The sequence below is a fragment of the Leptonychotes weddellii genome, chromosome X (genome assembly GCF_054177405.1).
Source record: "Leptonychotes weddellii isolate Sample4059 chromosome X, ASM5417740v2, whole genome shotgun sequence".
Lineage (NCBI taxonomy): Eukaryota > Metazoa > Chordata > Mammalia > Carnivora > Phocidae > Leptonychotes > Leptonychotes weddellii.
Window position 1 is genome coordinate 39,773,298 of NC_138385.1, and position 13,044 is coordinate 39,786,341.

Here is a 13,044-nt window from a genome sequence, read left to right on the forward strand (position 1 = left end):
TTTTTTTTTAAAGATTTTATTTATTATTTATTTGAGACAGAGAGAATGAGAGACAGAGAGCATGAGAGGGAGGAGGGTCAGAGGGAGAAGCAGACTCCCTGCCGAGCAGGGAGCCCGATGCGGGACTCGATCCCGGGACTCCAGGATCATGACCTGAGCCGAAGGCAGTCGCTTAACCAACTGAGCCACCCAGGCGCCCTGGTTCCATAAAAATTTTAAGAGTGTTTTTTCTTGCTTCTGTAAAAAATGCCGTTGGAATCTTGATAGGGATTGCCCTGAATCTCTCCTCATTACTTTTTAATCTTCCTGCAGGAGGAAATTGCTCTAGTTGTGTTCATCACCCTTGAACCTGTCATGTTCAAGCAGGCTAGGTTATTTTTCTCAAATAGTATACCCAGTTAGCCAGTCCTAATTTCTTCTATTTCACTGCATTTTCTAGAATCCTAATGAGATGTGGCCCTAGAGGTGTGAGTGAAGGATATGGAGTGAAACGTCTCGAATTCTAGCTGCAAATGTGACACTGCTTCTCACTAGTAGAGGGCAAATCTCTTAACCTGTTCTGTCCCACCGTTAGTGGGGTTAATAATATTTATTTAGCTCCTAATAGTAGCAGGAGAATTAACTAGTTAATGTTGGTTAAAAGGGAAAAAGAAGGAAGGAAGGAAAGAAAGGAAGGAAGGAAGGGAGGGAGGGAGGAAGGAAGGAAGGGAGAAGGAAAGAAAGAAAGAAAGAAGGAAAGAAAAGAAATGGCAAGTTTTTGTGTATTGTGTTCCTTTCCAAACGCTTAATTCTTTTTTCAGGATGGTAGTAACAGACAGCATCTGCTCCACTGCAGTCATTAAGCACCTCATGGATGTCTTGCTGGCTGGATGAGAAGCAAAATTCTTCAGTTCTGTGCCATGAGCTCTGTAGAAAATGTACCTACCTTCAGCCCCAGTTTTCAACTTGGCTATTTTCTGCCCATCTAAAAATATTCGTTTCCCTTATGGCTTCTCTAAGGTTTAGTAATTTTTCTCTCTCCTGAAACCCTTTTTACTTACTGTTACTAGTACAAATATTTTGTTTCAGCTGTGGGAGAAAATGATCCCTTTTTTATAACAGCTTGTTAAACATTCTGAAGTTCTTTGTGATATAAAGTTCCATATAAATGCAAGATGCCTTAGTAATTGTTGTTCTGTTCGTGCATTGCATAACCGCATTACAGATTTCTAATACTCTGACAGTTTCAAGCTGCTGACAATATTAGTCACTTTGTGAGGTGTAATTATGGCTTTACTGTGCATAGTTGCCAGCACTCTTATGTCAGATAGTAGCCTTTTGATTAATCTCTGTTTTCAAATCAGCTCAAATTCTAACCTGCCCTTACCTCACACCCTGCATAAAATGAGAAAGTATATTAAGATTTGGAAGGACAGGTAGGGGCTTTTAGAGAATGAGTAAACATTTCCATTACTTTCTTGAATCCTCTTCCTATTGCTTCTCATTTATTGTTCATGAAGTGATGCTAAAGTTTGAGCGCTTTCTTGCCTCCAACACTGATTTGCTGCAATGCTTGTTTAAGTTGCTAGAAAATGGAGGCTACTGTGGATTTCCTTCAGTGTCCAGTGCCCTTTATTTAAACTACAGACATAATTAGAGGGTTGCCAACGTTAAGCAACCATGGAGTCTGATTTTGAGAAATATTTATCGTGCCTCATTAAATTCAAAATTAGTACTTAAAAGATCAGAAATAATCTGTTTATATTTTTTGTGACAGTGAATACAAGTGGATGCTGTGTATACACATCTTTGACTCTACATATTCCACTGAACTAAGAGATGCCTCTGTTTGCCATGGAAGTAATCAAAATAGCTGCACCAAAAGAGAACTGTGGAGAATTTCATTGACCACAAACAAGAAAATGGTCTATTGTATTGTGTAAAATTAGAAAACATCAAGCTAACACATTCACAGTTTCTAAGACTGTATATTACTTGAGTGTTTTTGGTCAGCATGATTACATGTTACAAGCTCGAGCAACAAGCTAGTACCCAGGAAATTAATTTAGAATGATATGCCAAAGGCTGTTACTCCTTCAATCTGGCATGGGGAGTGGAGGCAACTGGGTTTTAAGTGATGTATAATATAAACAATGAGATTGGGGTTGGAATTGGACTTGGGGGGTGTTGTTTTGGCCCACAAGCACAGGGCCACCCACTGTTTTCCCTCCAAATATTTTAAGTCTTTTCAGCTGACAAGGCTCCTCAATAGAAATTATACTCTGCAGGAAGCTCCATAGCTGCTAGACAGCAGAGATTTTAGGCACCAGTAAATTAGAATTTAGCAGAAAGAAATGGACCAGCTCAGCTTCTGAGAGTGTGCTGGGCCTTCCCTGAGCCAGAAGGGCTCAAACATAGGCTGTATTCAGGAGAGCTCATATGTGAATCCCTGGGCCATTTATTGTGGGAGGTCTTACATTTGTTTCTTATTGTCAGTTGGGCCAGCTTTACCAAGTCATAGTTTCTGAAATTGGAGCTACCCCGTAAAGTCATCACTAGTCATGTTAGGTCACCTTGTAAAGATGGTTGCCAATGCCAAGAAAGGACAGCTGAAATAGTCACCAAGGTCTAGGGATGAAAGTGGCTCATTCCTGGGTCCCTTGGACTATGTGACTAGGCTCACCAGCTGGGACTGGAGAACTACCTTCAGTTAGTGTGTGCCAAATTTGTCTTTGTCTAACTGCTAGACTATCCTGATTCACTCACTGAAAGGAGCTAAGAAAGTCATAATGAGGAAAATAGGTATAAAGCAGACTAATCACTTCCTTGGTGTTACCATCTTGGGTTTGCTTTCTGTCTCAGTAGTTGGTAATGCCAAGAACAGTGCTCCTGGGAATTTTTCTTGCTGTCCTTGTTTTGGTGGCATGTTCTGGCTGAGTCAGTATTTAACATGGCTGTAGCACTTAACCTGTCTTCTTGGCTCTTTAAGAGGGGAATAACAGTTGGCACCTGCTTGTAAAGTACTTTGATATTGGGGATGAAAGGTACTCTGTGCCTGCAAAATAGCTTTAATATGTTGTAGTTACATATTTGGGGATGCTGATTGGACTCCAGGGTTTGTTCCACTGGCAAATGTGATTGATAGCTATTTGCTTCTCAGGGTGGATTTTGTTTATGTGGGATGTGATAGTGTGGCTCACATGATTGTGGATTCATCTTATTTACTCTTAAGCTATTTTTACTCACGCCGAGGTCTTGTTGATTTTGCATTTGTACATAGAATAGGCATTAACTGGGGCCTGAGAGCTTTTTATAAGCAGATACTATTTTATAGTGCACCGTACCCCACAGAACACTTAGAAAAAGAGCCCAGAGCCTTATTCAGAAGACTTTGCTCATCTATTTAATGGTATAGTGCTTAGCCTGGTCTTGCAGCAGGCTTTTGCCTCTGAATTACATGGATTCCTGCAGAAAGCTGCTGTGTTTCTCAAGGAGATCTTTGTAGTAAAATTTGCAACTGGGTTGCTCTTCTAAAGGCACAACTTTGGCCCAATCAACAATGAAGGCAGAGAAAAGCACTTTCCCTAGGCTGCATTCTTTGTCACCTCTAGGTAGTGTGACCACACTGATGGAGCTAGTGAAATTTTAGGAGTGATGATGAAAGGCTACCAAGAGGGGAACTCTTTCAACTTGACTTGTTGGATGTTAGTTAACCACATGGTCTGTGTTGCCCCGTAGATAGCCCTGTCTGGAAAGCCACTGGAATCCTAGAGTTCTCTTTCACATGTAGAAAAGTAGCTGCCACACTGTCAATCTGTGACTCAGAGGACTGCAATCTGGCAGAGCCTTATCTTCTTACAGAAATTTTATCTGCTTTGGTTTGAAAACACGATCTTGTGTCACTGCTGCCATTCCCAGAGATGTGGCAGGACTGTTGGATTTAGATGGGCAGAAAGCACCAAAGTGTGTCAGCTTATCCCGGGCAGTTATATACAGACTACTGTATATTTATAAGGTAATGGTTAGGAGTGAGGACAGAGAACAAATTGTAACTACAGAAGGCAGTGTATAGAATGGATGCTTTCTGAAGAAACAGGACCACTTGGCCTAATAGAATTGATCATCTGCTTTAATTTTGATAAGTAGCCTCATTATTAACCTCTTCTAGCTCTTCTCTGTTCATTCACTGATGCATTTTGTGAATACTTGCTAAGTGTCTATCACTGTGGCAGTGAGGACTCAAAAGAGAGCTTCCAGTCCAATTGGAGGATGAACTGATATACTACACATGAAATAATCATAGAACCTAAGGAAATGCATAACTACATTGCACAGTCTGTACACAGTGCTGAGAAAATGCTAAGTAATGTGGCATGACCAGTGATGTAGATGTATTAAAAATGAGGGAAATTAGGTATAGGAGAAGTAGAGGACTGATATTGGATGACCACTCAACTAAAGATTTAATTTAGATTTAATGCTGAATCCATCAAGAAACCCCTGTAAAGAGTTCCTTAAACCCTTGGAAAGAGAAGTGCTCTGATGAAAACAATGGGGGAGGAAGAATATCCACATGGCATTTTGCAGAATGGGCTGGAGTAAAAGGCAAATACAGATGAGAAAACAGTGGCACAAGGTGAGGAAGGCTGTGCAAATGGAGCTAAAGGAACAGATACATGCACTCATTCTAAAAACTTTAAGAATTTTATAACCCATTTGACAAGAGAGAGAGGTTGCCTTTATTTATGATGTGACTGAGTACGTGTAAGAAACATAAAGGCCAGATCCTCCTCTGTGAGTCACCTACTCTCATCAAGCCATTATGGTGCTATTTAGCTCTATGAAGTTGCAGTGTAATCCTCAAAGTTGTACTCTAGCAGCCTGTATATAAGTATATACATGTATCTGCAGGAGAGTATGTGTCACTCTTTGTGTATGTATTTTACATGTTTTTTTTTGTTTGTTTGTTTTTGTTTTTTTTTTTTCTGAATGGCTGACATTTTAACCATCCCTGGTAAGAAGTCCATCAGTTTGTGACCTCCTTGCAGGTGCAGCCTCTGTCTTTTTTTTTTTTAATTTAAATTTTTATTTATTTATTTTTTTAAGATTTTATTTATTTGACAGAGAGAGACACAGCAAGAGAGGGAACACAAGCAGGGGGAGTGGGAGAGGGAGAAGCAGGCTTCCTGCTGAGCAGGAGCCCGATGCGGGGCTCGATCCCAGGACCCTGGGATCATGATCTGAGCTGAAGGCAGCCGCTTAACGACTGAGCCACCCAGGCGCCCCTTTATTTTTTTTATCTGCAGGAGTTGGTGCATGTTTATTGAATGGATGGATGAATGAATGAATGAGAGCCTTTTGTTTTAGAATCCTAGAATTTTTGAAGCTTAAAGGGAACACTGACATCATTTGGGTTATTCTCTTCATTTTATAGATAGATAAATTAAGGCTTAAAGAGGGATAAGGTGATTTATTCAAGGCCATCATTTAGTCAGTGACAAACATGGGGAGGGAATTCAGGTTATCCCACTATATCATATTGCTCACTGTAGTCAAAATGGATGTTTGTGACTGTGCATGTGAGAGAGAGAGAGAGAGAGAGAGGGGAAGGGGGGGCGTAGGGAGGGAAGGGGAGGGGGAGAGAGAGAGAGAGAGAATGAGAATGAATGAGAATTAGGGCTGAGATGTGTGTAGGCATAGTTACTGGGAGCTTACTTGGCTTGTGTTCCAGTTCAGGGTAAATATGAGCTTTCTAGTGATGGCAACTTTAGGGATGGTGCCTTTTATTCCATCTTCACTAATTCCTGCTTCAGCTGCTGCTGTCTGGATAGATGAGTCTTTGAATATACATTCTAGCTGGAGGCATGCTGGCTTTATTTTTATATATAATTTACATTTTCATTTTTATGTGTTGGGGATAGGAAGTAGGAAAAAGCCATTTGTCAATTCATTTCCTAACAATGCCTTTGTGAAGAGATGTCATTTGAACATCTAAAACAGCATTCGGTTTTAGAAAAGGTTATGGGCCTTTTCATCATTGATCCATAAGTACAATTATCATTATTAGACATCAGCAGTTAAAAAAAGGACGAGCATTTTAAAATCACTTTGCTGTGCATCTGATTTGTGATTCCAGTTTTCCTGTTTGTATTGCTAAAATGATTAAGAGTTAAAAATTAAAACAAAATAATTAGCAGATTGCAATTAGGATGTTTTTCAGTTTGATGGGACTTTTAAAGTGTATTTTAAAATGGCTATTCATTTTCAAATGAAAACCTTAAGGTTTGAGGATTCTGTTTTAATCTCAGTGTCTGCAACCTTTTTTAGCTTTGTGTAGTGACCTGGGAATTTGTGCTACTGGGCAAAGATTCTAGTCCTGGATATCTGCATTTATTGGTTTCTTTCTCCTTTGGGTTGAAGTCTCTCCTGGTGATAAATGTGGTGCTGAGAGAGTCACAGTCACTCTTCCAGAGACTAGGGTAAAATTCAGTGAACTGTAAAAGTAATGCAAAATGACAATTCAAGTAGGACATTCTGGTACCTTGGGGGCCTGACAAAATGGAAGAATTTGAATTGTGATGTGCCAGACTTATTAACATAGAGACATAATATCATACTACCCACCCAGAAGTCTTGCTGGAAACCTCGTATATCCAGAAGGGAGGAGCTCACGATAGGAAGTAGTAATCAAAGAAGGCTCCAAAGCAGGTAAAAAAAACAAAAAACAAGAACCAAAACATTACACAAAAGTCTCTATATTAAAGATCATGTAATTTCCCTCTTAGAACAACAACATTTCAGCCCTCTGCCCAGATCTTAACTCTTGTTTTCTAGACAAATATAGTTTCTAAGAACACAGTAGAGTAGAAGGATCAAACTTGAAATGGAAGAGGAGCTGTTTTTGATATATTGATAGCACTGAGAAGTAATAATACTGAGTGTTTGATAGCAAGGTGGTGAAGGACATATGTTAAAAATTAAAGGCAAGAACTCAAAAACCAGAGCACTTTGGGGGTCAGTGAGTGTACCGGCAAAACCTGCGTGGTACAGTGATTTATGTTTAGAAGGGTGCTCCTAAGTAACCAATAAACAACTGTATGATACCCTTCAGAAATAAGGCAGAATGGTTAGGATTTTAAATCAAAGTTTTAGTCCTTGCAGAGGAAAGCCCTAAGCTATCTAAAAAACTCAGCTATCCAGAAGCACTTATTCTTTAGGTTTTCAAAAAATCAAGGTGTTATTAAACCTAAGCCAAGTGAGAAGTCTGTTCTCAATGAGTTCCTAGGATAAACACTTCTAATTAAAGAAAGGATTTGGGAGGAATATATTAAATGGTAAGAAAGTGACTCTTATTTTCCATTCCATGGAGACTGAAAATAAAAGTTTGCTCTAGACCCATTTTTTAATGTCAAAATTTGTTTTTTCAGAAACAAATGTTTTTTTCGTCTCTTTACTGTGTTCCTATGTTAACTTGTCTGTCTCATTAGAGATGGGGACATTTCCTAGTGAAATTATTGTGACATTTAGAGAAAATTTCCTCTCTCAAATGTTTCATGTTATTTGCCATTTAGAATACTTAGAGAGGGGATTGGAAAAATGTCAAGCAAATTTTGATTAAATAAGGCTAACCAGGAGCCAATACTTTCATGCAAAAAAAGAGAAGCTCTTTTATTACTTCTTTAAAAAGTGTATTTCTGCTCTGGTTCTTTAGCCTCTGTTGAGATGACTTTGATAAATAATCTGACAGAAGACATGCCCTCTTCTAAACAGCTGGGCTTGCATTAGAAAACACAGCACATCAGGTCCTTTGCTCAGGACAGTTCTCTCCTCTGGATGTACATTAGAAGTGCCTGGGAAGCTTTAAAAAATACCGGTGCCTGGACCCCACTCCAGGCCAATTACCACAGAATCTCTTGGAGTGGGACCTTGGCAACAGTATTTTTAAAAACCCCAAAGTTCCCTAGTTGATTCTAATGTGCATTAGGGCTGAGAACCACTGGCTTCAGACATGCAAGCTATTCATTAAGAAAAGATTGTTTCTTTCTTCAGGGTGGTCTGAGTCTCATTCTTTGCTTCATCTGAAGTGTGGAAAAAATGTACCCTTTCAATGCACAGAAGTTGGGTTTGAGCACATACCTTGAATCAATATGAGCAAGAACACTTGACATCAAATATACACGGACCCATAATAGGCTATCTATGGCCAATTAGCTCAGTTGTTTGGAATGTAGTATTAATGGGGTCAGAATAGTGTATGCTATCAATTAGAATAATTCTGTTTCATAGGTTGTTTCCATAACTCCAATCAAGTGGACTCACAAAGAGACCTGAGACCAATTACAAAAACAAAAAGACAATGGATGACTCAACATAGCCCCATCCACTATGGGAAAATTGGTTCTAGAAATCTGCCTCATGTCTAGTGCTTCAGGTTCTGTAGAAAGCAGGGGATAAGGATTCCCACCATTTCCACCATGAGTCATGATAAATTCAGCTGAACTTTCCCTTTGGATTCCTGTTCTATTGTCCCTATTTTATATAGGAAGAAAGTGAGGCATGCAGAAATTAGGTAATTTACCCAAGGTTGCACAGTGAAACTAGTCATTGAACTCCTGAGTACTTAATCAATTTCCTGTTTTAATTGGATAGCATGCTTTTTGGCAGGTGGAGACTTCCACTTGTTAAATTACATATTGTATTGAATATCATAAAAGAGCACACTTACCCAGCACAAGTTTTGCCTATTATGTTGGTATAATAAATTAATTCAAGAAATGCTTGTTGCTTGACTGACTGATGGATAACCTCTTCCAGCAATACTTCCAGCATTGTATTCCCAATGCAGCTTCAAGTTTGCCTCTTCTTCCTGTAATTATATTTGCAACAATTTCAGCATCCATTTTCTTATGAACAAATTAGAAACGAACTGACCCTTTTGATTTTTTGCTCTCCCAATTCATCCCTTCCAACAGAACCAAAAATCATTTGTGGTTTACATTAAAGGGGATTTTATCCTCTAGATAAAAGCAGTGTGAGTGGATATTACAGAGCCCATCTTCAAATGAGGAGCATGTAGCGGGCATGAGCATGCCTGAGTAAGTACAAGACAATGGGGGGATTTAGTTTTCTTCACAATACTCTCTCCTCCTTTCTCCCATCTACTCACCACCGCCCTCCCCACCTACTCTAGATACTTAGGGTCCCTACCCTAACTGTTAGCTGTTTGGTACTCATATGGTGGTTGGATTTGCTATCACCTATTCTGTTTTCTCTTCTACCGAACTCTGAGTTCCTTGAAACCAAAAGCTGCATCTAAGAGCCCTGAACAGTTAATGTCTGACAGGTAGTCATCTGAAAGGAATCTGCTGTTTTGTTAGCTAGACAGCTATTGTATTTCCTTTTTCAGGCACTTTTAGTTGAAGTGATTTCAGGAGGCCCCAAGGAATGGTGAGCGTGGTGAGGATGTCTGGTAGGAAAGCAGGAGGATGGAGATGCGTTTAGGCATTTTCCAGTATATATAATGGTTCAGTGAGAGTAGTACTTCAGTGTTGGGGGTAAGACTCATTTTACTAGGACTTTCAGTTACTTCAGTGTCAACTTTGCCCTGCATTCCCACTTTCCAAGGCTGCCCCCTTTGGGTGTTTTCCCATCTCTTTCATCTGGCAGGTATTCTGCATTTGCTTTTGTAAAGCTGTTGCTCAGGCAGTCTACTGTAACCAGATTAGACAGTCGTGTTTTAATGATAGGAGCTGAGACAGGGTTTGCTTGCAAACTTCATGTTTCACATGAAAGGCTTTGGCACCCCCTGTGGACTGCCCTTCACCCGGTTTCAGGCATAATACTTGTTTGCCTTTATATCTGTGATAAAACGAAGGCCTTCCTGCATAACCAGTGCTGAGCAAAATGTCTTAAAACAAAGGGAAGTGCAGAGTTTAAATCCACAGTAGGGGATTACCTTGCCTGCATTTCCATATCTATGGAATAAATATTTTAACATGTTAATTATCTACTACTAATAAAAATACTTTTGAACTTCCAGTCAATTTGATGGGCACAGAATTACATCCACTGGGAATGGGAAACAATTAGTTTCTGTAAAGATTGTGGGTCATGCTGGATCTTCCTCTAAGTGCTTGCATGGTCAGTAGCCATCCGTATTCTAGGGGCTGTTTATATCAATTTCATCTTGGTCTGCAGGTGAGGGCTGCCTCCATGGAGCCCCCAGGGCCCTAAGGAGGCGGCAGGCATTCCTCAGGCTGTTATCCCACTACGGCCTCGGTTTGTGATTCATTCATTGCTTCTCGCCCAGCAGAAAAATTCCCTCTAAGTAGGACAGTTTGGCTCTTTTCATGAATCATCTATATAACCTTTTTAATCTTTTTTTTTTCCCATTGCAGACTGAAAACTATTCCTTTGATTCCAACTATGTGAATAGCCGAGCCCATTTAATCAAAAGGTATGTTGGTTTGCTTGCCTATTTCTACAACTAAGCTTCATTTAATATAAAAAGCAAAACAGATTAAACCTTTGAAAGGATGCCTTTGTGTGTTTTTTTTTTTTAAGATTTTTTTATTTATTTGAGAAAGAGAGAGACTCTCAAGCAGACTTCCTGCTGAGCGGGGTGTCTGACTCGGGGCTGGATCTCAGGACCCTGAGACCATGACTGGAGCTGAAATCAAGAGTCGGGTGCTTAACCCACCGAGCCACCCAGGTGCCCCATGATGCCTTTGTTTATGGATTTTAAAATGAATGCCTATCTGCTTATTGTAAGCGATTTGAAAAATTCAGAAAAACATAAAAAAATAAAAATCACTGGTAATGCCACTATGCCAAAATAATCACTGTTGACATTTTACCATATTCCTTTACATCAAAATGTATGCATAAACACAAATTAAAAACTGGGGTCATATTAAAATATGGTTTTATATAATGATCTTGAAATCTAATATTAGAAAACAGATACTTTCAAAATCATGTTGATATCAAAATCCTTGTTGCTCTGCACTTTAAATTAAGAGAGGCCTTAAACAATTTCTCATGTGGAACTTCCAGTGAATTTCAAGATTGCTGTTGTTTTGTCAACTTTGGAATCATTTTAAAGCTATGTTAATGGCAGATTAACTAATTTCTTATCTTTTAAAAATTTTGTAGATGAGAGAGGAAAAGAATCTTTGCATGATTCAATACTTCTTAAAATATCTGGAAGTGTTTCAAATGTGGCATTCAAAATTAAGATTTGAGTGATTGGTTGGTCATAACTCAGTTATCCATGAAGCTACAGAATACAGAGCTGAATACTGCCAAGGAAGATTCCATCTGGTGGGGCACCAAGGTTCAGGGAGCCCTCTAAGGAGGGAAAACTAAACAAAATGGAAAACTTATTGTGCTGAAAAACCAGTACTGACTATTCAGATGATGCCTTTATTACTGCTTCATGCAAATATCCTCTTGAATGATCCAGTGGTTATTCTGCAGCTAAAATTGAACTCTGAGTGTGTTTGTTAAAAATAATATAAATAAAATAGAGAGGCAAGCAGGGTGTTTTAGAACTACAGTAGAGAAGATGTGAAAATTCTATTATTTTGCTGGCTCTAATCCCATAAATTTACATTGCCAGATGAGTAGGATTTGAAGAATAAACTGGCTTGTCGGACAAGCCACTTTAATTCATGTTTAATTTAATTCATGATGCTGCAGTAACCCCTGAAAACATGCTAGGTTTATCTGTATTGGTCTGGAATTGCTTGTGACCTTAAGTGATGATAGTTAATTATCGTTAATTAAAATGAATAGCCCAGCATTACCAGTCATAGCTCAGTTTGAATTTTTTTTTTTGAGGGATTGGGAGGAATCCATTTTGAATATTTTCTTAGCTCAGAATAAACTCAAAAGGTAAGGAATTCAAAATTATCTGACTGATTTGTTTTAGTAGGAAAACCACCCCTCTTTATGTGCACTGATTAGAGTAACTTTGCAGCAGAAATCTGCTTTATATTCTGCTGTAGGACTGTTATTCCAAACCTTCTGGTAAAAACCGTGTCTTGACTTATCTTCACAGGTTCCTTGGGCTAGCTCTGGGTATTTGGGAATTCTATGACCAGTTTAAACTGATAACAAGAACCCGATTTTCAGAGCATGGCAGAAAGCCTTCTCCTGGGGACCCTCCTTGTCTTAGGTCAGCCCCGAATATACAGTGCACAGGCAGAGTGATGAGATGAAAACTTAATGTTCAAACATTTCATTTTGGGGATACATGTATTTCCACAGAAGCTTTGGGACTCTCTAGAAACCTCTGATTTTGATTACTTTATGTGTTTTTGTTTACACACAAAATGCACAACCTGGACTTAATAGGCTTTCAGTGGAAAAGTCTCCTGATCTTGCCTGAAACCAAAAATAGTGACTTTTTAAGGGTCTACTTTGATTAAGAGGAAACATCTGAAAGCTCAGGGACACATGCATTTTTGCCAGGTTCTGTTTTTGGAACCTTGAGGGCTTTGAAAAGCCACAAAGGCCTTGGAATTTTTGGGATCCATTGAGTTTAGACAAAGCACAATACCTGGAAAGATACAGGAAATCTTGTGTGCTGTGCTTTTCTGGGGACTAACTATTTTAAATGTAAAATGTGTGGAAAATGTTAAGAGAGAGTGGTAACGCCAGGTGATAAAAACCCTGCAAACTGTTCAAATAGCTCACAGTGATGTTTGAAAGGGGTTTCACTGTATGTGGTTTCTTGAGGATCCATTTACATGCATGGAAAAATCTCCCAGCCAGGAAACTCTGAATCTTGTTATCAGTTTTAATTTTACTATCAAGTCCTGTTTGTTTTTTTAAAAGATTTTATTTATCTGAGAGAGCGAGCAAGAACAAGCAGGGGGAGGGGCAGAGGGAGAAGCAGACTCCCTGCTCAGCAGGGAGCCGGAAGAGAAGGGAAGTGGGGGGCTGAATCTCAGGACCCTGAGTTCATGACCTGAGCCAAAGGCAGACGCTTAACTGACTGAGCCACCCAGGCGTCCCTCAAGTCCTCTTTCTTTGAATCCAATTTCAGGAGAATCTTGAGTT

At 39.3% G+C, this 13,044-nt stretch overlaps 1 protein-coding gene across 3 annotated transcripts in view; it reads left to right on the forward strand.

Moving 5' to 3' along the window:
* Window positions 1-13,044, forward strand: part of PCDH19 (protocadherin 19) — a 100,258-nt gene that overhangs the window by 35,729 nt on the left and 51,485 nt on the right. For all 3 annotated transcript variants that reach the window (XM_081808534.1, XM_081808532.1, XM_081808533.1), the window contains one exon: window positions 10,377-10,435. In XM_081808534.1, the coding sequence (XP_081664660.1) occupies window positions 10,377-10,435 (59 nt within the window). The remainder of the gene's footprint in view (window positions 1-10,376; window positions 10,436-13,044) is intronic.